Source organism: Engystomops pustulosus, chromosome 1, assembly GCF_040894005.1.
Source record: "Engystomops pustulosus chromosome 1, aEngPut4.maternal, whole genome shotgun sequence".
Classification (NCBI taxonomy): Eukaryota; Metazoa; Chordata; class Amphibia; order Anura; family Leptodactylidae; genus Engystomops; species Engystomops pustulosus.
In genome coordinates, this window is record NC_092411.1 from 5,633,352 (window position 1) to 5,658,341 (window position 24,990).

The window sequence follows — 24,990 nt, forward strand, 5'->3', positions numbered from 1 at the left end:
AAGGCGTGAGCTCTTAAAGCAGCGATGTGCGTTTCCGGAGAGCCGGGTCCATCACTCTTTAACGTTATTTAAAGTGTCATTTAAAGGAAGAGAAATGTACTGTCACCCAAACGGCCTCCTGGAGGGAAAGCTTAGCACGCAAATGTATAAGGTAATGACCCCGGGCGGCCGAGACGCCGATAAGCAACGCTCAATAAAGCGTTTTCATGAGCGACACCTTCCAACACATTCATCCAGGACAACTACTGGTCATCACAAAGTCTGAAGATCGATATATATATATATACTGGAGCCACAAAATAGAGCAACACAGGCAGTCCCCGGGTTACATACAAGATAAGGTTCCATAGGTTTGTTCTTAAGTTGAATTTGTATGTAAGTTGGAACTGTATATTTTATAATTGCCCCAGTGACAATTGGAGTTTCAAAATTTTTTGCTGTAATGGGACCAAGGACTATCAATAAAGTTTCATTACAGACTCCTTACAGCTGATCAGTGCAGCCTGGGACTATAGTAACATCCAGAGAGGTCACCAGAGGTCACAGTGGGCAGAGGGGTCCGTCTGTAAGTCTGGTGTCCTGTACTGTTATTTGGATTATTTTTTGCCTTCTTATGGATCAACACTGTAAGATTATAGTTTGGATTTGATGGATCTGTGTCTTTGGCCAACTCTATTAAAGGGCTTCTCCAGTGACAACAAGGTCACCCCTATCCACAGGATAGAGGCTAAGTTGCTGATCGGTGGGGGTCTCAATACCCTCCGTTGTACCCCGAGGTAAACAGAGCATGCGTCGGGTGCTCCATTCATCATGGCGCTGGTGGATATAGTCAAGTAGGGCGCTTGGTTATCTCCATCAGCAACATAGAGATGAATAGAAGAAGCGCGACTGGGCGGTCTGTTCATCTCTGGATGCAAAGGATCCCCATTCTCGTGATCTGCGGGGGTCCCATCACTGAGACCCCCACCAATCAGTAGGCTAGCCCCTACCCTATTGTTACTTGAGAACCCCTTAAACTATTTAGCTATGTAACCTTTTGTATCACCAGTCCAGGAGGACAACAGTCACCAACAGAGAATCCCAAAAAGCAGACTCTCAAAATATTTCGAATCTCGAAACATTTTCATGGGAAAGGGGCTCCAGGTGTTTATGTGATCCCAGGTATATTTAGGATATTCTTAGTGAATATATATCAGGGCATCACTGTGCCCCTTATAAATCTGTCTTTATACAAAGAAAACAAACTAATCTGATGATCTGATGATCCTGTGGATCCACTGTCATCCACCAAGAGACATAATAGATGAAGGGGTCGTGAAAAACCCTACAATCCGGTTGTCGTAGAATTCATAATAATAACTTATCCCCTCATTCACTGATTGTACTCCAGGAAGCTGTAACCATCATTAGTCACTCCAGGAGATCGGGAATAATACATGATTGGAGCTATGGACGTCCATGTAATACATGGTTGGCTTGAGTCCACCACATTGGGAACTAGTTGAACACTGAAGGTCTCATTTGTGTCTGATAGAGGGGAGTCCCGAGTAAAGGACCCACCTCTTGCTAGTCGATTGTTTGGCTGATCACCTTGCAAGCAGCTGGATTGGCTTTGGAGACCAGTTTGGCGATAGTCACGCAATCCCCACCGGCGATGTTGACCATAATCTGGTGATGACCATATGACCATTAAGTGTCACTCAAGATCTTTTGTAACTCATAGCAAAAAATTAGCAATAACCAGATTGCTCTTATATTATATTACCTGCTGGGTGTCCATGGCAGCCATCATTAAACAATGGCGGCAGCTCCACCCCATAATGGTCATAGTCAAGCTTCACCACCCCTCTTTGTACAGTATCTTTATTACACATTCTTGGCGACCTACCTGTGCTAGTCCTTGTTCCCCGCAGCTCCTGACATGTCTCAGTAAGGGCGGTTGGCATCTTTCGGCCTCTTCAGTTGCACTTTAAGCCTCTTCATGCCAATTTGAAAGCCATTCATAGCCTGTATGGCAGCCTGGGCACTGGCAGGATTGTCAAAACTCACAAAACCTGTCGAAACATGAAGCAATGTGGGGGCTTAACAAGCCGAAGGCTACCGGGGACAATACACATAGTGCGATACCATTAAGAATGACCATGGGGAGGAATATAGATAGATGAGAGATGGATATATCACAATATATTGCATATCCTACAAAGCAGCACCCATGATTAAGATTCTCACCCTATCAGATGCCTGAAGGTAACTTACAGTTCATAAGAGAAGAGAAACACATGATAATGATGTATATGATGAGCCAGTGAACAAAAGGCAATGCTTTCTGCTAGTAACTTGGTTCTGATATGTGTACGGTCTGGATAGAGATGGATCTACAGTGTAAGGGACCATCATGTACTGTACATCGTGACTCATTGTCATTGACCTATAGAAATTGTAACACAACCTGTAATGACATCACTTGGCCACCAAAGTCAAAATGTATATCTTCTCCTTGGGTTTATGGGATCCTTATCTCCTATTTGCATTAAAGGGGTTGTCTAAGAGCTACCATCCCTATGGAGGCCGATGGAACATTACGGATGACTGAGATGGTCTTAGTCCAATGGAGATGGAGGAGCTCTTGGGATGTTTCCACTGATTTCTAGAAGGACAGTTCCTGGTAGAAGACTTTCCCTTTGTGACCTCGATATCTCATGAGAAGGACAGTAGAGGACACTTGCCCAACTTTTTCTATTAGAAGGACCACGCCAAGTATATGAGTGACCATCTATGTGTTCAGTCGCGGTCTGGATGTGGCTGTTGGAGGCCAAATGTAGACTATTCTAGAGATAGTTAGAGATACCAGAGAAGGGACCTGTATCTATCAGATGCTTATGGCACGTCCTGTGGATATCCCATTAATAACTAGGATGGATACGCCCCTATAAAGCACAATCATAAAGTCTACAATAAGATATGAAGAAATAATGCATAAAACAAGGCAAGTCATCTTTGCTACATCTGTATCTAAAATATATATGTTATGATAGGTTTCAGGGCACGTGCCCAAACCTGGACTTTAGTCAGGAGTTCAGGTTCGTGTTCAGCTCCCCCCCCCCCTGCCCCGGCTGTTAACACCCACGATCGGTGCTGGCACTGATCACGGGTGTTAGCAAAGCTCTAGAATCGTCACTCCCTAAGGACAATCTGGTTATGGTTAAAATGGTTACCAGTGGGGTTGAACAAGTTCGATGGAACCCGAATGTCTCTGGATGGAAGTGTTGGTTACCAGGATGGCACCAATAAGTCATCTGGATGACGGACTAGGCCAGGATGTAGCCTTTGTCCAAGGCCTAGCTATGGCTTTGGCCCATAATCTCTGTGGGGTCTCTTATTGGAGGATAGACTAACCTCCTCCCTCTACTAGGATAGACAGGTTAAGGCAGTTTCTTCTATAAGTTCTGTGATTGCTTCAGGATGGAGAAGACTCTGGGGCACATTTACTAAGGATCTGCGGACCGCATTTTCGTGGGGTTTCCCGACTTTTTCCGTTTTGCGGCACATTTAACTGGGGTTTTTGGCGCACGCAATTGGATTTTGGCAGAATTGTGCCGATTTTCATGCAACAAATCGGGGGGCGCGACTGATTTGGACTGAGCACGGGATTTAACGTTCAAAATTGTGCCATAAGCCAAGCACTTACATGCACCGGGAAGAAGAAGGTGAACTCCAGGGACCTGAGTGGGGAAACAACACATGCAGGATATCGGGCGCACGATCTTAGTGATTCCCCGCACAGCGCATTATACACGGACACTGGACTTACATGCACCAGGAAGAAGAAGGTGAACTCCAGGGACCTGAGCAGGGAAGTGACACATGCAGGATATCGGGCGCAGGATCTTAGTGACTCCCCGCACAGCGCATTATACACGGACAATGCACTTACATGCACCAGGAAGAAGAAGGTGAACTCCAGGGACCTGAGCGGGGAAGCGACACATGCAGGATATCGGGCGCACGATCTTAGTGACTCCCCGCACAGCGCATTATACACGGACAATGCACTTACATGCACCAGGAAGAAGAAGGTGAACTCCTGGGACCTGAGCGGGGAAGCGACACATGCAGGATATCGTGCGCACAATCTTAGTGAATTGTGGAAGCTCCGAATCCTCGACGGACAACACATGCCGGGGATCCCAACGGGACGGGTAAGTAAATGTGCCCCTACGAGTGACCTCACTACGGAGTTGTAATGGCTGACTATGGGTATCGTAAACCATTGAAGTTTTTATCGTTCTAACCAGGGAGTTATACAACAAAGACAAATCCGGATCGCACCAGCATCCAACTGCCGAGGGATATACTAAAAACAGGATTTGGCATCAATTGTTGAGTTATAGTTGGGAATGGAGATAAGTTCTCATAATTTTCAGTTTGTGAAAAAACGTGTCAGACATTGACTGTCAGCCCTTTGGCGCGGTGTAAGGAAACTTTCCACATGAAGTAGTTCTTGGCTTTCTAACCGGCACCAGATTGTTCAGCCAAAGGTTTCTGCCTGACTTCTCCTACAAGGGCCGGAACAATAGAGACACCTGCACCCGCTCCAATGTTACCCAAAATACTCAGTGATTCTTCTTAGCTGAATGATTGCCAATAGACCTGCCTGCTCCAAGGGGTTGTGTGACAATGAGGTCCAAGGATTAATATCGCTGGGATAATAATAATAATTAAAAAGAAATTGTAGTTATTTTATTATTTTATTGGTCTTTTAAAATATTGGGTCCTAAACTACAGGTCGCGGCCTCTTAAAAAACCTGTTGCATCTCCAGGTACATTATAGAGTAGAAGGAGCAGAGTAGTGGATACCAGCTGCCTGACCCATTACAAATATCACGACCAGGAGTTACAGCCAAGGATCCCCAGAAAGTTTGAGCAATTATTTTTATTTTGGACCTTTGTAGCATTTAAAATATATATATTTTTTCTGTATGACCTCTTTAACTCAATAACTGGCAAGCTGGCATAACTGACATTATATACCATCTGCTCAGCTCCTCTGCTCTATAACATGCTGCCTGCAGATAGGACACTATGTATAATCTGCTCAGCTCCTCTGCTCTATAACATGTTGCCTGCAGATAGGACACTATGTACAATCTGCTCAGCTCCTCCTGCTCTATAACATGCTGCCTGCAGATAGGACACAATGTACAATCTGCTCAGCTCCTCCTGCTCTATAACATGCTGCCTACAGATAGGACACTTTGTACAATCTGCTCAGCTCCTCCTGCTCTATAACATGCTGCCTGCAGATAGGACACTATGTACAATCTGCTCAGCTCCTCTGCTCTATAACATGCTGCCTGCAGATAGGACACTATGTACAATCTGCGAAGCTCCTCCTGCTCTATAACATGCTGCCTGCAGATAGGACACTATGTACAATCTGCGAAGCTCCTCCTGCTCTATAACATGCTGCCTGCAGATAGGACACTATGTACAATCTGCTCAGCTCCTCCTGCTCTATAACATGCTGCTTGCAGATAGGACACTATGTATAATCTGCTACGCTCCCCCTGCTCTATAACATGCTGCCTGCAGATAGGACACTATGTACAATCTGCTCAGCTCCTCCTGCTCTATAACATGCTGACTGCAGATAGGACACTATGTATAATCTGCTACGCTCCTCCTGCTCTATAACATGCTGCCTGCAGATAGGACACTATGTACAATCTGCTCAGCTCCTCCTGCTCTATAACATGCTGCCTACAGATAGGACACTTTGTACAATCTGCTCAGCTCCTCCTGCTTTATAATATGCTGCCTACAGATAGGACACTTTGTACAATCTGCTTAGCTCCTCCTGCTCTATAACATGCTGCCTGCAGATAGGACACTATGTACAATCTGCTCAGCTCCTCCTGCTCTATAACATGCTGCCTGCACATAGGACACTATGTGCAATCTGCTCAGCTCCTCCTGCTCTATAACATGCTGCCTGCAGATAGGACAATATGTACAATCTGCCCAGCTCCTCCTGCTCTATAACATGCTGCCTGCAGATAGGACACTATGTACAATCTGCTCAGCTCCTCCTGCTCTGTAACATGCTGCTTGCAGATAGGACACTATGTACAATCTGCTCAGCTCCTCCTGCTCTATAACATGCTGCCTGCAGATAGGACACTATGTACAATCTGCTCAGCTCCTCCTGCTCTGTAACATGCTGCCTGCAGATAGGACACTATGTACAATGTGCTCAGCTCCTCCTGCTCTATAACATGCTGCCTGCAGATAGGACACTATGTACAATCTGCTCAGCTCCTCCTGCTCTGTAACATGCTGCTTGCAGATAGGACACTATGTACAATCTGCTCAGCTCCTCCTGCTCTATAACATGCTGCCTGCAGATAGGACACTATGTATAATCTGCTCAGCTCCTACTGCTCTATAACATGCTGCCTGCAGATAGGACACTATGTATAATCTGCTCAGCTCCTCCTGCTCTGTAACATGCTGCTTGCAGATAGGACACTATGTATAATCTGCTCAGCTCCTCCTGCTCTGTAACATGCTGCCTGCAGATAGGACACTATGTACAATCTACTCAGCTCCTCCTGCTCTATAACATGCTGCCTGCAGATAGGACACTATGTACAATCTGCTCAGCTCCTCCTGCTCTGTAACATGCTGCCTGCAGATAGGACACTATGTACAATGTGCTCAGCTCCTCCTGCTCTATAACATGCTGCTGCAGATAGGACACTATGTACAATCTGCTCAGCTCCTCCTGCTCTGTAACATGCTGCTTGCAGATAGGACATTGTGTACAATCTGCTCAGCTCCTCCAGATCTATAACATGCTGTCTGCAGATAGGACACTATGTACAATCTGCTCAGCTCCTCCTGCTCTGTAACATGCTGCCTGCAGATAGGACACTATGTACAATCTGCTCAGCTCCTCCTGCTCTGTAACATGGTGCCTGCAGATAGGACACTATGTACAATCTGCTCAGCTCCTCCTGCTCTATAACATGCTGCTTGCAGATAGGACACTATGTACAATCTGCTCAGCTCCTCCTGCTCTATAACATGCTGCCTGCAGATAGGACACTATGTACAATCTGCTCAGCTCCTCCTGCTCTGTAACATGCTGCCTGCAGATAGGACACTATGTACAATGTGCTCAGCTCCTCCTGCTCTATAACATGCTGCCTGCAGATAGGACACTATGTACAATCTGCTCAGCTCCTCCTGCTCTGTAACATGCTGCTTGCAGATAGGACACTATGTACAATCTGCTCAGCTCCTCCTGCTCTATAACATGCTGCCTGCAGATAGGACACTATGTATAATCTGCTCAGCTCCTACTGCTCTATAACATGCTGCCTGCAGATAGGACACTATGTATAATCTGCTCAGCTCCTCCTGCTCTGTAACATGCTGCTTGCAGATAGGACACTATGTATAATCTGCTCAGCTCCTCTTGCTCTGTAACATGCTGCCTGCAGATAGGACACTATGTACAATCTGCTCAGCTCCCCCTGCTCTGTAACATGCTGCCTGCAGATGGGACACTATGTACAATGTGCTCAGCTCCTCCTGCTCTATAACATGCTGCCTGCCGATAGGACACTATGTACAATCTGCTCAGCTCCTCCTGCTCTGTAACATGCTGCTTGCAGATAGGACATTGTGTACAATCTGCTCAGCTCCTCCTGATCTATAACATGCTGTCTGCAGATAGGACACTATGTACAATCTGCTCAGCTCCTCCTGCTCTGTAACATGCTGCCTGCAGATAGGACACTATGTACAATCTGCTCAGCTCCTCCTGCTCTGTAACATGCTGCCTGCAGATAGGACACTATGTACAATCTGCTCAGCTCCTCCTGCTCTGTAACATGCTGCTTGCAGATAGGACATTGTGTACAATCTGCTCAGCTCCTCCTGATCTATAACATGCTGTCTGCAGATAGGACACTATGTACAATCTGCTCAGCTCCTCCTGCTCTGTAACATGCTGCCTGCAGATAGGACACTATGTACAATCTGCTCAGCTCCTCCTGCTCTGTAACATGCTGCTTGCAGATAGGACACTGTGTACAATCTGCTCAGCTCCTCCTGATCTATAACATGCTGTCTGCAGATAGGACACTATGTACAATCTGCTCAGCTCCTCCTGCTCTGTAACATGCTGCCTGCAGATAGGACACTATGTACAATCTGCTCAGCTCCTCCTGCTCTGTAACATGCTGCCTGCAGATAGGACACTATGTACAATCTGCTCAGCTCCTCCTGCTCTGTAACATGCTGCTTGCAGATAGGACATTGTGTACAATCTGCTCAGCTCCTCCTGATCTATAACATGCTGCCTGCAGATAGGACACTATGTACAATCTGCTCAGCTCCTCCTGCTCTGTAACATGCTGCCTGCAGATAGGACACGATGTACAATCTGCTCAGCTCCTCCTGCTCTGTAACATGCTGCCTGCAGATAGGACTGGTGACCCAGGAGAGAGAATTTATTAACATGGTGACACTGGGGCATATTTATCAGGACCTCTGCGCCACGTCAATGCCAGTGGGGTGTGAAGGAACGTGAGGGGGGGGGGGGGGGGTTGCGGCCGGCCGGGAGTGGGCCGTTACTGTCCCCGAGCCAGCGGACTCACTGCCGCTAGCGACTTTTCACATGTGAAAAGTCACCGGCTGCGTTTATTACTAAGCACGGGCGCCAGCGTATGATAAATGTCCCCCACTGAGTCCATAAATCCCCAATGTATATCTCTAGTTTCTGGCAGAGGTTTATGCAGCTGCAGGTTATTTCTCCTCATTTGTCTCTTTCCTATTGGGCGGTGATAAGGAGGGACATGGTTATTATTAAGGCTGCAGCTTCCTAATGGCGTCTACCAGCAATGGGTTACGGATGGTGATATGAATGGTCCCTCCATCTTATGGGATGTTTGGAGAGCGTTTGGCCGGTGTTAAAGTCTCGGATAAAGTCAGAAGAGAAACTGTCACTTAGATTTATTTTCCCAATAAGCCATGAACTTCATTGTAACGGAAAAATGCCTTCATTGCACCTTTGGGAGAACATAAGAAATTAATCTAAACATCAAATTAATTATGGTTTGGAAATGAGAAATTGCCTGCACGCCGCACATGTTTTGTAAGAGTCTTCCCTCGTGGCTAATTGCATTGACTGTTTTCTGCATTTTTTGGGGTGGGATCGGAGTGTGAGATCAATCACCCGGCTGCAGATAACCTGCCTCGTTCTCTGCCCTCTTGGCTCTTGGCTCGTGTCTATGACTACTCTGCCATCATAAGCTTTCCTATTTCTTCTCCTACTGTTCTCCTTGTCTTTGAAGATGTTTTGCAACCTGCAAACTGGGATCCAGTTGCACTTTCACAAAGGGAGCAGTGGGCTGAGTATCACCGGCGCTGGTGCCAGTCACGGTGCCAGCCTTATTAAAGACAAATGAGGAAAGTATTGGCATTTGTTGGGGACTATTTGTCATCCGGCCTCGGCTCATTTCAGGCTGCGCTGAACAATGGAAGCTGCGGGCGAAGAATTATGGCGCTACTTGTATTTATTCAAATGTAGAAACTTCTATTTGTATTATTAGTCTTGGTGAAAAGTATCCGGGCAGATTATCGAGGGGCAGAGTATTGGCCATACATGGTCAGAGCTGAAGACCAGGACCTCATCCATGGGTAGATGGAGGAGATAATAAGTTATTGAGCTACAGTAATCTTTAGAAATGTAGGCAATAAACCTTATCCTTAATGTTCCCTGTTTAGGTGTCACCAAAGAGATCCATGAGATGTCCAAAGATGGATGGGAATCCCACCAAGTATAAGAGGTGGTTGGACACTTTTATATTCTATTAATTGGATTGTTGATAGGGATGAGCAGATCCAATAGCAAACCAAACCCAAAAGTTTGGTTTGAGGACCAGAACCCAACTGGCGATCAATGCTGGCAGTGATAACGGGTGTTACTGTTTAAATGCCACCAGTGCCATTTTCCTGAGGATCATCGCTCCCCATCGTTCAGGTTTGGTGAGGGCAAACATGACCCGGATGTATTGCAGGATTGTCCTTGGAGACACATCCTGGCCACTCACAACTATTGTTAGTTGCAAGGGGTGTCAATATTTGCCGGATTGGCTGTTTGGCCAGCAATCCGGCAATACATCCTGGTCACGTAGTCAAACCCACGCTAAAACTGTGGGGCACATTTACTAAGGGTCCGCGGACCGCATTCGCGCCGACTTTCATGCGACACAAATAGGGGGCGTGGCCGTTGGCTAACCCAACTGATTCGAACTGAGCGCGGGTTTTAAAATTCAAATTGTGTCGAAAGACAATGTACTTACATGCACCAGGAAGAAGAAGGTGAACTCCGGGGACCTGAGCGGGGAAGTGACACATGCAGGATATCGGGGGCAGGATCTTAGTGACTCCCCGCACAGCGCATTATACACGGACAATGCACTTACATGCACCAGGAAGAAGAAGGTGAACTCCAGGGACCTGAGCGGGGAAGCGACACATGCAGGATATCGGGTGCAGGATCTTAGTGACTCCCCGCACAGCGCATTATACACGGACAATGCACTTACATGCACCAGGAGGAAGAAGGTGAACTCCGGGGACCTGAGTGGGGAAGCGACACATGCAGGATATCGGGTGCACGATCTTAGTGACTCCCCGTACAGCGCATTATACACGGACAATGCACTTACATGCACCAGGAAGAAGAAGGTGAACTCCAGGGACCTGAGCGGGGAAGCGACACATGCAGGATATCGGGTGCACGATCTTAGTGACTCCCCGCACAGCGCATTATACACAGACAATGCACTTACATGCACCAGGAAGAAGAAGGTGAACTCCGGGGACCTGAGCGGGGAAGCGACACATGCAGGATATCGGGTGCAGGATCTTAGTGACTCCCCGCACAGTGCATTATACATGGACAATGCACTTACATGCACCAGGAAGAAGAAGGTGAACTCCGGGGACCTGAGCGGGGAAGCGACACATGCAGGATATCGGGTGCAGGATCTTAGTGACTCCCCGCACAGCACATTATACACAGACAATGCACTTACATGCACCAGGAAGAAGAAGGTGAACTCCGGGGACCTGAGCGGGGAAGCGACACATGCAGGATATCGGGCGCAGGATCTTAGTGACTCCCCGCACAGCGCATTATACACGGACAATGCACTTACATGCACCAGGAAGAAGAAGGTGAACTCCGGGGACCTGAGCGGGGAAGCGACACATGCAGGATATCGGGCGCAGGATCTTAGTGACTCCCCGCACAGCGCATTATACACGGACAATGCACTTACATGCACCAGGAAGAAGAAGGTGAACTCCGGGGACCTGAGTGGGGAAGCGACATATGCAGGATATCGGGCGCACGATCTTAGTGAAACCCCGCACAGCGCATTATACACGGACAATGCACTTACATGCACCAGGAAGAAGAAGGTGAACTCCGGGGACCTGAGCGGGGAAGTGACACATGCAGGATATCGGGCGTACAATCTTAGTGAATCGCGCCGGACTTCATCCTCGCCGGACAACGCACCTCGGGGATCGTGACAGGACTGGGTAAGCAAATGTGCCCCTATGCTCTATATGAATCCGGAATCAAGATAGAAAAGCGGCACTCATCGATGCAGCGTGCATAAAGCTTTATTGTGTGATGCTGTACAGGAACAGCGCAGAGCCTGGTGACGGTCCGTTTCGCGCTATCTAGCGCATTCTCAAGCCAAAACTATGGGTTCCGCTCATCTCTATGCTGGAGTTTATGGCAGCGCACATGTGCCACTCGTGTTTAAAGGAAACCTACCACTTCTGATGGTGGTTATAAGCTGCAAATGCCGTGTAATTAATCTTATAATAAGAATATCACTATTACAGTATAACAGTCTTTCTATAATTTTCTATATTGTGTGTGTGTGTGGGGGGGGGGTGAGCTCATATTTTATCTTACATAGTTCATAGTATCATAGTTTATACGGTTGAAAATAGACACATGTCCATCAAGTTTAACCAAGGAAGGGAAGGGATTGGATGAGGAAGGGATTTTGGGGAAACAATTTTATAAGACATAACTGTCAAAGTTATTTAGAAGTAAATAGTCATCTAGGCCCTGCTTGAAGCTCTCTGCTGTCCCTGCTGTGATCAGCACCTGAGCTCTCTGCTGTCCCTGCTGTGACCAGCGCCTGAGCCTCTGCTGTCCCTGCTGTGACCAGCGCCTGAGCTCTCTGCTGTCCCTGCTGTGACCAGCGCCTGAGCTCTCTGCTGTCCATGCTGTGACCAGCGCCTGAGCTCTCTGCTCTCCCTGCTGTGACCAGCGCCTGAGCTCTCTGCTGTCCCTGCAGTGACCAGCGCCTGAGCTCTCTGCTGTCCCTGCTGTGACCAGCGCCTGAGCTCTCTGCTGTCCATGCTGTGACCAGCGCCTGAGCTCTCTGCTGTCCCTGCTGTGACCAGTGCCTGAGCTCTCTGCTGTCCCTGCTGTGACCAGCGCCTGAGCTCTCTGCTCTCCCTGCTGTGACCAGCGCCTGAGCTCGGCTATTCCACAGATTGACAGTTCTTACAGTAAAGAAGCTTTGTATCACCTCTGGTGATTAAAACTTTGTTTCGTCAAACAGCTCTGAGCAGTGAGGATTAACGTCTTCACTTTCGGCTTCAACGTTAAATCATAGTATAATACGGCCAGGGAGAGCTGAAAAGGCTAAGAGACTTGTCTTCACTCCTGTAGATTTGCCATAGCAACTTAGAAGTAACATTGTAACTAAAGGCCACTTTGTTTCTTTACAAACTAATAATTTCTTAATGAAGCGCATTAGAAAAATTTTCACAACAATATCAAAAATCATCTGAATTGATGGTTACATCCGGTTGTGGAGATCTCAAAGATCTTTCATAGAATGTTGAAACTTATAGATATTTCACCAGCCATCAGTGTCCATGTAGGGTCACGGCTATGGATGTGAAGACCCCTTCAGGTTTGAGCTCGGTGAGTTATGCCGAACATAAACGCTCGACCCCACCGGTAACACCTGCGATCAGCAACACCGTGACATCATCAGGTAGATCCTGGATCCTGGCACCGATCACATGGGTCACCAGCTCGGATGTAGAACCTATAGAGCAGTGGTTCTCAACCTTTCTAATGCTGTGACCCCGCAATACAGTTCCTCATGCTGTGGTGACCCCAAACCATGCAACTCGCAGTAAAAACACAGTAAAATTTCGGCTCCGATGGCTTTAGGCGACCCCCGGTTTTGGTCGTTCGACCCCCGCTGGGGTCCCGACCCACAGGTTGAGAACCACTGCTATAGAGGGTCCACTCAATGCTGTGGTTATAGTTTGGAAATTCTATTGCTCTTTTCAAAAGGATTTACAATCCAATTTAAGAGAATAACTCAAAGTTTGGAAATTCAGAAGATCCGTACAAATCTAGAATATTGACTCAGCTCTCAATGGGGCAGATTTACTTACCCGGTACTGTTGCGATCCCGCTGTGCTTCGTCCGACGTGGATTCGGGTCCGGCGCGATTCACTAAGATCGTGCGCCCGAGTTCATGCAGGTGTCGCTGCTGCGCCGAGGTCCGCCGGAGTTCACCTTCTTCTTCCCGGTGCATGTGAGTGCTGGTCTTGCGCCACATTTAGTTTTTTAAATTCCGCGGTTTTTCCCGAATCCGTCGGGTTGGCCGACGGCCACGCCCCCCGATTTATGTCGCGTGAAAGCCAGCACCAATGTGCCACAATCCGATCGCGTGCGCCAAAAACCCGGGGCAATCGGCGCAAAATGGAAATATTCGGGAAAATCCGACGGAATCACGGTCCGTCAATCCTTAGTAAATGTGCCTCAATGTCTTATCCTATTCTTAAAGGGATTGTGATGATGAAGGGGGGCAGATGCCTTCACCAGTGTCAGTGTTTTCGGGAAGGTTGTCCATCTAAACCAATTGTTGAGATAATTTCGATGAAAAATGAAAAGTTGGAAGCAGTTTTTTTGAGAATTTTTCCAAATGTACAACATGTTTAACTTGCTAGAGAACAATAGCAATGGAACTTCTATAAGATACGATATAAAGGTCGTGTTTTGGTGTGGTCAAAGTTGGCAACAAGAAAAAAACGTCTCGATCTGAACCTGAACTACTCTTGCTTGATGATGCTTGAACTTCCAATTTTAACAATTTTTTTTTCTGGAAATTTTTGCAAAAATGCTCAATGACAAATAAAAAAACTAAAAAATTAAAAAAAGAATCATTCATATATTAGTAAATATTTTAATCTACCGGTGCTGCAATAAGGATGGCCTTCAAAATCACAGAGATGGAAACACGGTCCACTGTGACTACACGGCACGGCACATCACACTGCAGTATAGAATGACGCACATCACCACATCACCACGGCACACCAGTGATAACACATCAAGAACGTCCAAACACCAAATCCACCCCCCCCCCCCCCCACCCTCAAGCCTTCGGCATTTCCCATTGTTTGTATAGGTCTTCCTGGGCTTGGAAGACCTGCCCTGAGGTGTCCTATTATTTATGGCTAACACTAGAAGAAGCCTAAGATACTATAGCGGATGCGTACTTGAGTGAAGTTGGCCCCCCCACCTTGTTCAAATCAAACAAAATTGGTGTCAAACGTTTGTGCTACGTTTGTGCTGGTTTGTGCAGCAAAAATTTTTGTTTGTGCCGCCATCGTTTTCGAGATTTTAATGAAAGTTTCCAGAGGTCATCAGAGGTCAACCAGCCCCCCCCCCACATTGCCCAAATCAAACAAAACTGGTGCCGAACAATTCTGCTACATTTGTGCTGGTTTGTGCTACGCAAATTTTTGTTTGTGCTGCTTCTGTTTTGAATATATGAACAAAAAATTAAAGTTCAAAAGTTCAAGCAGCCCCCCCCACATTAACCAAATCAAACCAAACTGGTGTCAAACGTTAGTGCTACCTTTGTGCTGGTTTGTGCAGCAAAAAATTTTGTTTGTGCCGCTATAATTTTTAAGGTATGTTCAGGTGTCTGAGGTGTTTAGGATGAACTGGTAAAAAACAAACCTACTGACACTTCCCTGGTTTGATCACCAGGGGGAGCTAGAAAACACATTGTACTTTGGAAGAAATGAACTCTGATGACCTCTGCAAAAAAGTATGAATATATTAAAAATGATAGCGGCACAAACGAAACTTTTTGCTGCACAAACCTGCACAAACGTAGCACTAACGTTTGACACCAGTTTTGTTTGATTCAGTTAATGTGGGGGGGCTGGCTGAACTTTTGAACTTTAACTTTTTGTTCATATATTCAAAACAATAGCAGCACAAACAAAAATTTGAGCAGCACAAACCAGCACAAACGTAGCAGAATTGTTAGGCACCAGTTTTGTTTGGTTTGGGCAATGTGGGGGGGCTGGTTGACCTCTGATGACCTCTGGAAACTTTCATTAAAATCTTAAAAACGATAGCGGCACAAACGAAAATTTCTGCTGCACAAACCAGCACAAACGTAGCACAAACGTTTGACACCAATTTTGTTTGATTTGAACAAGGTGGGGGGGCCAACTTCACTCAGGTCGGATGCGTCCCTAATCATGATGTGGTGCGTGTTTTCTACCCTCTTGTGGAGATTTACACTTCATAAAACTTTACGTATTGGAATTCTGAACAGTTTCACAAATACCGACAAAGGTTAATTCAAATCCGACATTTTATCAATTGCATCAATCAACAGAATTACTCATTATACAACATTTTAAGGAACATTCCATGGAAAAGGAAACCTTGTGCTACAATATCAGGGGGAGGGGCATAACACAGATATCATCTCCCATCAAACCATAAACCAGGGACATTACTCATAGATCCAGGCAATGAGACTGTATTAATCTTCTTATATTTGTTATCCATGGCCTCCTTCTTTCTTAAGGCCTTTTAAAATTAAGCTAATGAGCCAGAAGGACTGAGGGGGTGTTACCAGAGCCGCTCTGTGCTGTAGCTTCACAGACTGTAACACTGTGCAGGATCACTTACCCCCTTCCACTGTGTGAGATTACAGCAGGCAGAGGGATTGTTGAGGGAGCAGAGGGGAGGTGGGAGACTGTGTAACAGCCGTTGAAGCTAGAGCATGGAGGGGCTCTGGTGACACTCCCTAGCGCCTTTCTCATTAGCATCATTTTTAAAGTTGATTTAGAAGGAAGGAGGCCAAGGATAACAAATATATGCCTGGATCTATGAGTTATGCCCCCTGGTTTATGAGGATTTTGATGGTAGATTTTCTTAAATCTTCCCAGAATATTCCATACACAAGGATATCACAAAATTGCATAAACATTTTTTTTAATAATAATCAATAATTATTTCCTAAAGGGGTCGTCCTAAGATAAACCCCTACCCCCTATCACAGGGAGGTCCCGGAGTTAGGAGATAAGTGTTGATCTTATGACAACCCCTTTACATATTGAACTTTTGATACATTATGTAACTTTCTGTTCCGGATTTTCCCAGGTACTGGCCCAGAAACACACATTGCCTATAACTGACCCACAGATATTACATCATCAACGTACATGAAGAATTCAGGCAAAACTGCTCAATAAAGAGCAATACAAGAAACTTTGACTATTTCTATTAATTTACATGAGATTTAGTTTTGTAATACATCGGTACATATGTGTATTCAATCCTATTACAGACTCTGTATAAGGAATATAATAAGTACTCGCAGTGCACAAAAGTCAAGGATGAAAAACTGAACCGTGATCTGTTCATTATTTAACAGCTTAAAGCTAAATTCACATCTGGGTCGTGGACTCAATCTACAAGATGTTGAACAATCGAATTCAGATATTGTGGTCAATGGGATCTGCCAGATAAACTGCATTCAACCTCTCACTCACGTCTCCAGGACTTCTCCCGAGCTGCACCAATTCTCTGGAATGCCCTTCCCCGGACTAAGGCAAACCGATCCCACTCGCTAACTGCATGAAATGACTAACCTCCTGTGCTCCGGGCTTCTCTGCAGGCTCATTGACCTTGGACTCTGAAGTGTCTGGTTACAGAGCAGTCTATGGAAAGGTGAGTGTGAGAGGTAAGTCACAGCAGCTAGGTCTAGAGAGGAAGGGGAGCAGTAAGTCACAGCAGTTAGGTCTATAGGGTAGGGTGAGAGGTAGGTCACAGCAGCTAGGTCTGAGGGTAGGAGGAGCAGTAAGTCACAGCAGCTAGGTCTAGAGGTAAGGTCTAGAGCTAGGTCTAGAGGGCAGGGGGAGCATTAAGTTGCAGCAGCTAGGTCTATAGGTAGGGTGAAAGGTAGGTCACTGCAGCTAGGTCTAGGTGAAAGGGGGGACAGTAAGTCACAGCAGCTAGATCTAGAGGGTAAGGTGAGAGGTAAGTCACAGCAGCTAGGTGTAGAGGGTAGGGGCAGAGGTAAGTCACAGTAGCTAGGTCTAGAGGGTAGGGTGAGAGGTAAGTCACAGTAGCTAGGTCTAGAGGGTAGGGTGAGAGGTAAGTGACAGCAGTTAGGTCTAGAGGGTAGGTTGAGAGTAAGTTATAGCAGCTAGGTCTAGATGGTAGGAGGTGAGGTAGGTCACAGCCGCTAGGTCTAGAGGGGAAGGGGAGAAGTCACAGAAGCTAGGTCTGTAAGACAGGGTGAGAGGTAGGTCACAGCAGCTAGTTCTAGATGGAAGGGGGAACAATAAGTCACAGCCGCTAGTTCTAGAGGGGAGGAGGAGCGGTAGGTCACAGCAGCTAGGTCTAGAGGGTAGGGTCAGAGGTAAGTCACAGCAGCTAGGTCTAGAGGGTAGGGTCAGAGGTAAGTCACAGCATCTAGCTCTAGAGGGTAGGGTCAGAGGTAAGTCACAGCAGCTAGTCTAGAGGGTAGGGTGAGAGGTAAGTAACAGCAGCTAGGTCTAGAGGGTAGGGTGAGAGGTAAGTCACGGCAGTTAGGTCCAGAGAGGAGGGGGAGCGGTAGGTCACAGCAGCTAGGTCTATTGGGTAGGAGGAGAGGTAGGTCACAGCAGCTAGGTCTGTAGGGTAGTAGGAGCGGTAGGTCACAGCAGTTAGGTCTATAGGGTAGGAGGAGAGGTAGGTCACAGCAGCTAGGTCTATAGGGTAGGAGGAGAGGTAGGTCACAGCAGCTAGGTCTAGATGGTAGGAGGTGAGGTAGGTCACAGCAGCTAGGTCTATAGGGTAGGAGGAGAGGTAGGTCACAGCAGCTAGGTCTATAGGGTAGGAGGAGAGGTAGGTCACAGCAGCTAGGTCTAGATGGTAGGAGGTGAGGTAGGTCACAGCAGCTAGGTCTATAGGGTAGGAGGAGAGGTAGGTCACAGCAGCTAGGTCTATAGGGTAGGAGGAGAGGTAGGTCACAGCAGCTAGGTCTAGATGGTAGGAGGTGAGGTAGGTCACAGCAGTTAGGTCTATAGGGTAGGAGGAGAGTTAGGTTACAGCAGCTAGGTCTCCACTGATCAGTAAATCTTACGAGCAGAGGCTACAGCTAACAAGTCACACAATGACCAGAATCCATGCTCCTCCATGTACTGCACTCCCAATATCTGCTGTGTATGGCGCATGCGCATTACATACCAGGTGCTGCACTGAATATACAATGTGTGAGTAAGACCCCCACCACAGATCATATGTATCAGCAATCCATCAGGGAAAAATGTACGAAAATCCTTTCATTTCCCAGGATTGTTGGACTCTGATCATATAATGTTTGATGTCTTGAGTAGAGGCTGTTATCATGTGACAAGGTGTCAGATCCGGGTGTAAGCAGAACACGGATCAGTGATCCCTACAGGAAATCCCATTCTCTATTGTGTTATTCTTCATGTATATATAGACAATATCCATCCATCCTCAGGTCACTACATCCCCCGGGGTCACCCCTGACACCCCCCTGCACTAAAGATCCTCCATTACTATCAGGAGGACACGTCCCTCATGTCACTCAGCATCTGCGGGGTCACCGCTTCCTATTCTCAAACTTCAACCTTTAACCTCAGGATTTTTTATTCAGTTCATGTTTTTATGAACTTGATCAGTTCTTAATCATATTACTATGTGCTCCTGCTCTATAACATGCTGCCTGCAGATAGGACACTATGTACAATCTGCTCAGCTCCTCCTGCTCTATAACATGCTGCCTGCAGATTGTACATAGTGTCCTATCTGCCCAGCTCCTCCTGCTCTATAACATGCTGCCTGCAGATAGGACACTATGTACAATCTGCTCAGCTCCTCCTGCTCTATAACATGCTGCCTGCAGATTGTACATAGTGTCCTATCTGCCCAGCTCCTCCTGCTCTATAACATGCTGCCTGCAGATAGGACACTATGTACAATCTGCTCAGCCACTCCTGCTCTGTAACATGCTGCCTGCAGATAGGACACTATGTACAATCTGCCCAGCTCTTCCTGCTCTATAACATGCTGCCTGCAGATAGGACACTATGTACAATCCTTTCAGCTCCTCCTGCTCTATAACATGCTGACTGCAGATAGGACACTATGTACAATCCTTTCAGCTCCTCCTGCTCTATAACATGCTGCCTGCAGTTAGGAAACTATGTACAATCTGCTCAGCTCCTCCTGCTCTATAACATGCTGCCTGCAGATAGGACACTATGTACAATCTGCTCAGCTTCTCCAGCTCTATAACATGCTGACTGCAGATAGGACACTAGGTAAAATCTGCTCAGCTCCTCCTGCTCTATAACATGTTACCTGCAGATAGGACACTGTGTACAATCTGCTCAGCTCCTCCAGCTCTATGACATGATGCCTGCAGATAGGGCACTATGTACAATCTGCTCAGCTCCTCCTGCTCTATAACATGCTGACTGCAGATAGGACACTATGTACAATCCGATCAGCTCCTCCTGCTCTATACCATGCTGCCTGCAGATAGGACACTATGTACAATCCGATCAGCTCCTCCTGCTCTATAACATGCTGCCTGCAGATAGGACACTATGTACAATCTGCTAAGCTCCTCCTGCTCTATAACATGCTGCCTGCAGATAGGACACTATGTACAATCCACTCAGCTCTTCCTGCTCTATAACATGTTGCCTGCAGATTGATCTGTATTATCTTCCTTATTATAATATATGTGTTTGATAATTTTGCACCAGATCAGCGCCATTTTGCTTCCAGTATAACAAGCATATATTCGGTTCTGGCAGCTGAGAGATGACATTTTGTGTTCTTCCCTATAATTATTTCCCTTTCGCTGCTGTGTGGCTCCTGGGACTGGATCACACTCTTCTATTTGTTCCCCCCTATTTGGGCTGCGGCTCTGTAGCCTGCGCTGGGCTCCTGGAGGCTTAGAGATATGTGCAGCCGCGTGCTACCTCCGAGATAAATGGCCGCCAACAAGTGAGACCAGGGTGTCACATATCATCTCATTTTCCCCTTGAAGCGGAGTCTGGAAGGAGCAGCTGACGCTTCCCGATATCAGGATGAAAATGGACAATTTCACGATGCAAAGAATTGAGTCGACTTGTACCCAATTTTTTTTCCAGCCTGTTTATTTAACAGCATCAGGTGAAATTATTAAGTTATTCTGTGAACTGAATCTTCTGTGCCACAAATATGTTCCAGGAGATATCACAAAACATTTTCTAAATGGGAAATATAAGCCGAGAACCACTGGTCGACGCGTCCCCCGGAGCTTATCTGCTGCCGTACGCGACAAATCTCTTAGGACTCTCAACTGACCCAAAACCAATCATTTTATGCCAAAAATATAATAAATAAAGCAAAATATGACACTAATATGCAGAATATTGTCCATTAGGGTTCAGCAGACCCAAACCCTCAATGTTCGAGTCTGTGCCGAACCCAGACATCAGCTAGAAGTTCGGATCAGGGTTGACTTCTTCCCTAGGATTGTCGCTCCCCGATGGCGTCACATGGAGTAAGGATTCTAGGGAAAATGGCACCTTTCTCACATATACAGCTAGTGACAGGTTCCTATAGAGCCCTAGTAACTATCTGACCCCCTGCTTTTAGCTAAAATAGTTTCCCTCACATCCCCATAAATTCAGAGTTATAACCTTGCCTGGTATCTAAGAATCTATTGAGCGAGTCGAGGGGCGCGGCCTAACATCATGTGACCAGGGTGACATCATCACAGGTCCTTTAGTCTCTTAACATTAGCAAACTGTACCCCATGCACAAATCTGACCACATTATAAAATCACAGCAGCCTCCATAGACTTCTACTCCTCTCCATGCTACTGCTGTGATTACATGTGATATGATATGCTGTGATTTCATGAGATATATGCCTGGTGTACAGTTTGCAAATGTTCAGAGGCTAACCTGCAATGATGTCACTTTGGTCACGTGACATTACTGCTGCATGCAGAGAAAGCATGGGGAGGAGCTGCCGGATTCAGCCAGAGGAGGCCACGCCCGCCTCGACTTGCTATAGACATCCCTGGATACCATGTAAAATTATAAAGAGAATCTGAGGGGAACTATTTTTTGCTAAAAGAAGGGGGTCAGTTAGTTAATAGGGCTCTATGGGAACCTGCTGTAGCTGTATTTGTGAATAATGTGGCAACAGTTTTCCCTTTAAGTGGTGACAGCAACAATAGCAACTGTTACCGGTAGGGGTGGGCCCTCAGATTTAGGCACCCAAACTGAACTTTGAGGTTTTAACGAACTTTTCGAACCCGATCCTGAACCAGTTCAACCCTATTCACCATATTGCCCCATTTAGGTACCGAACTAGGGTCCATAGGGGGGACAACTACCCTTCAACTATTAAGGACTGGGAATACATGTGTGATCGTGATCTTCGTTGATTGGCAAAATTGGGTTTTTGGAAGTCCCCCTGAGTTGTCCTAAAGTAAAAAAGACTTCTGGGATCGGTTGTCTGCTATGGGTTCATGGGGAAGTACCAATAGTTACAGGGTCTGACCACCCCAGGAGCAGGAGATTACTCGCCAGGGTATCGGGGTAATCAGATCAGATATCAGATATGTCATTTGCTCTTTTTTTTTTTGGAACTAAAGAGAAACATCTGGAAGAAGTCCTGCCAGGACGAAAGATGAGAGACTCCCGATGACCCACTTTATACCAAACTAAAAAGGCAAAGCTGCAGAGGATGGAGTGGGAGTATAATTGGGTCATTATATGGTGGAACTACACTCACCGGCCACTTTATTAGGTGCACCATGCTAGTAACGGGTTGGACCCCCTTTTGCCTTCAGAACTGCCTCAATTCTTCGTGGCATAGATACAACAAGGTGCTGGAAGCTCCTCAGAGATTTTGCTCCATAGTGACATGATGGCATCACACAGTTGCCGCAGATTTGTCGGCTGCACATCCATGATGCGAATCTCCCGTTCCACCACATCCCAAAGATGCTCTATTGGATTGAGATCTGGTGACTGTGGAGCCATTTGAGTCCAGTGACCTCATTGTCATGTTCAAGAAACCAGTCTGAGATGCTTCCAGCTTTATGACATGGCGCATTATCCTGCTGAAAGTAGCCATCAGATGTTACAGGGTACATTGTGCTCATAAAGGGATGGACATGGTCAGCAACAATACTCAGGTAGGCTGTGGCGTTGTACCAAGGGGCCCAAAGACACCATGACACCACCACCACCAGCCTGAGCCGCTGATACAAGGCAGGATGGATCCATGACACCACCACCACCAGCCTGAGCCGCTGATACAAGGCAGGATGGATCCATGACACCACCACCACCAGCCTGAGCCGCTGATACAAGGCAGGATGGATCCATGACACCACCACCACCAGCCTGAGCCGCTGATACAAGGCAGGATGGATCCATGACACCACCACCACCAGCCTGACCCGGTGATACAAGGCAGGATGGATCCATGACACCACCACCACCAGCCTGAGCCGCTGATACAAGGCAGGATGGATCCATGACACCACCACCACCAGCCTGAGCCGCTGATACAAGGCAGGATGGATCCATGCTTTCATGTTGTTGACACCAAATTCTGACCCTACCATCCGAATGTCGCAGCAGAAATCGAGACTCATCAGACCAGGCAACGTTTTTCCAATCTTCTACTGTCCAATTTCGATGAGCTTGTGCAAATTGTAGCCTCAGTTTCCTGTTCTTAGCTGAAAGGAGTGGCACCCGGTGTGGTCTTCTGCTGCTGTAGCCCATCTGCCTCAAAGTTGGACGTACTGTGCGTTCAGAGATGCTCTTCTGCCTACCTTGGTTGTAACGGGTGGCGATTTGAGTCACTGTTGCCTTTCTATCAGCTCGAACCAGTCTGCCCATTCTCCTCTGACCTCTGCCGCTCACTGGATGTTTTTTCTTTTTCGGACCATTCTCTGTAAACCCTAGAGATGGTTGTGCGTGAAAATCCCAGTAGATCGGCAGTTTCTGAAATACTCAGACCAGCCCTTCTGGCACCAACAACCATGCCACGTTCAAAGGCCTCAAATCACCTTTCTTCCCCATACTGATGCTCGGGAGAACTTCAGGAGATTGTCCTGACCATGTCTACATGCCTAAATGCACTGCCGCCATGTGATTGGCTGATTAGAAATTAAGTGTTAACGAGCAGTTGGACAGGTGTACCTAATAAAGTGGCCGGTGAGTGTATATGGTCACTATGTGGTGAACCATAGTAATAAGTAGATACTGTATGGGAAACCAACCTAACTCAGGTTACAAACAGATCCATGTAGTCGTAATTAGGGATGAGTGGACCAGAACTCCAATGTTCGGGTCTGTGCCTAACATTGGGGGTTCGGGGGCCTTTCAGTCAGAAGTTTGGGCACACCCCCACTGGTATCTTTTGTAATCAGGGCTGGCAACGAATGCACTTGTTAACCCTTTCATTGCTGACGGCAAAGCCATTTTCCCTAGGATCAACAGTCCCCGAAGGCATCAGGTTCTGGCACCAATTGTGGGTGTTAACTAGTAATGAGTGGACAAGTTCCTTTAAATGAGTAAACACCCCCAATCAGAGCCAGCACCAATCACAGATGTTAATAGTGGGAGTCCTAAGTAAGAATATGTGGCAAAGTTCAAGTTCACACCATACTTTGCCAGTAAAAGTCCATGCCTGGATTCCACGCTCAACCACACTGCCGGTAAAGCTTGCCATTGGTGCAGTCACAGATTTTTGGCATTAACTGTTTAAAAGCTGCCATGGAGTTTAAAATTGATCTAGAGTGCTCGATTATAGGGAGAAGAAAGTTGAATCCATAACGGCTAAAAATCGATGGTCCATCCTGTAGATATGCCGCGTCCTCTGGAAGAAGAACTTTTCACATGGTTTCTCAGTATTTCAACCTTGTCTAGGTTGTACATTCCAACATTTTGTGGTCTAGTTAGGTCTTCCATATTGGAGGTCAAAGGGAGAAGATGTCACATGGCTCAAATTATCTCCATCCCAGTTCTTGTTGTGAGGGTCCAATTGACATCCATGATGCAGAACATCTTATGTATTGTACATATTCTTTTCTACTTTCCAGTTGCTCTACTGGTTGCCTTGTACAGGTCTCCCCTGTTGGCCAAGGACAAGGACTAGGATGTCCCCGTGCTTCATGAAACAATCCCTTTAGGCTTTGATAAAGTAAAGGCACATTGTACCCTGTATAGTAACAATTGTCGAAGTAGTGAACACTGACTTTTTGGTTGAGTTGACTTTCCTTCTGTGTAAATACATTTTGAAGTCCACATCAAGGTCTTCTCCAGCTGTTGTGAGGCTACTTTTCCCAGCTGGTTCCTCGACAGCCGGTCAGCCAGCATTTGCCTGCAGCTGCTCTGGGGTTGCAATATGTGATCTTTTCTCTCTCTTCCATCTCGAATACATGTGGTTTGTTGGAAAACAAATTCTGACGACTATTGCAAGGAAAATTCAACATGCAAAACTGTGTCGAAATGAAACACGTTTCTGCTGATTAACATCGGCAAAAAGTTTTATTATATATTAATTTCTG

The 24,990-nt window shown here is 46.6% G+C and overlaps 1 protein-coding gene across 10 annotated transcripts in view; it reads right to left on the minus strand.

Moving 5' to 3' along the window:
* CELF4 (CUGBP Elav-like family member 4) overlaps positions 1 to 24,990 on the minus strand; it is an 893,342-nt gene that overhangs the window by 22,813 nt on the left and 845,539 nt on the right. For 9 of the 10 annotated variants that reach the window (XR_011852739.1, XM_072132843.1, XM_072132841.1 and 6 more), the window contains exon 12: positions 1,889 to 2,054. The exons of the other annotated variant lie outside the window; for it this stretch is intronic. Coding sequence is in view for 8 of the 9 variants with exons in the window: in XM_072132843.1 (XP_071988944.1) it covers positions 1,927 to 2,054 (128 nt within the window). In the remaining variant the exon portion in view is untranslated. The remainder of the gene's footprint in view (positions 1 to 1,888; positions 2,055 to 24,990) is intronic. 10 annotated transcript variants of the gene reach the window in all.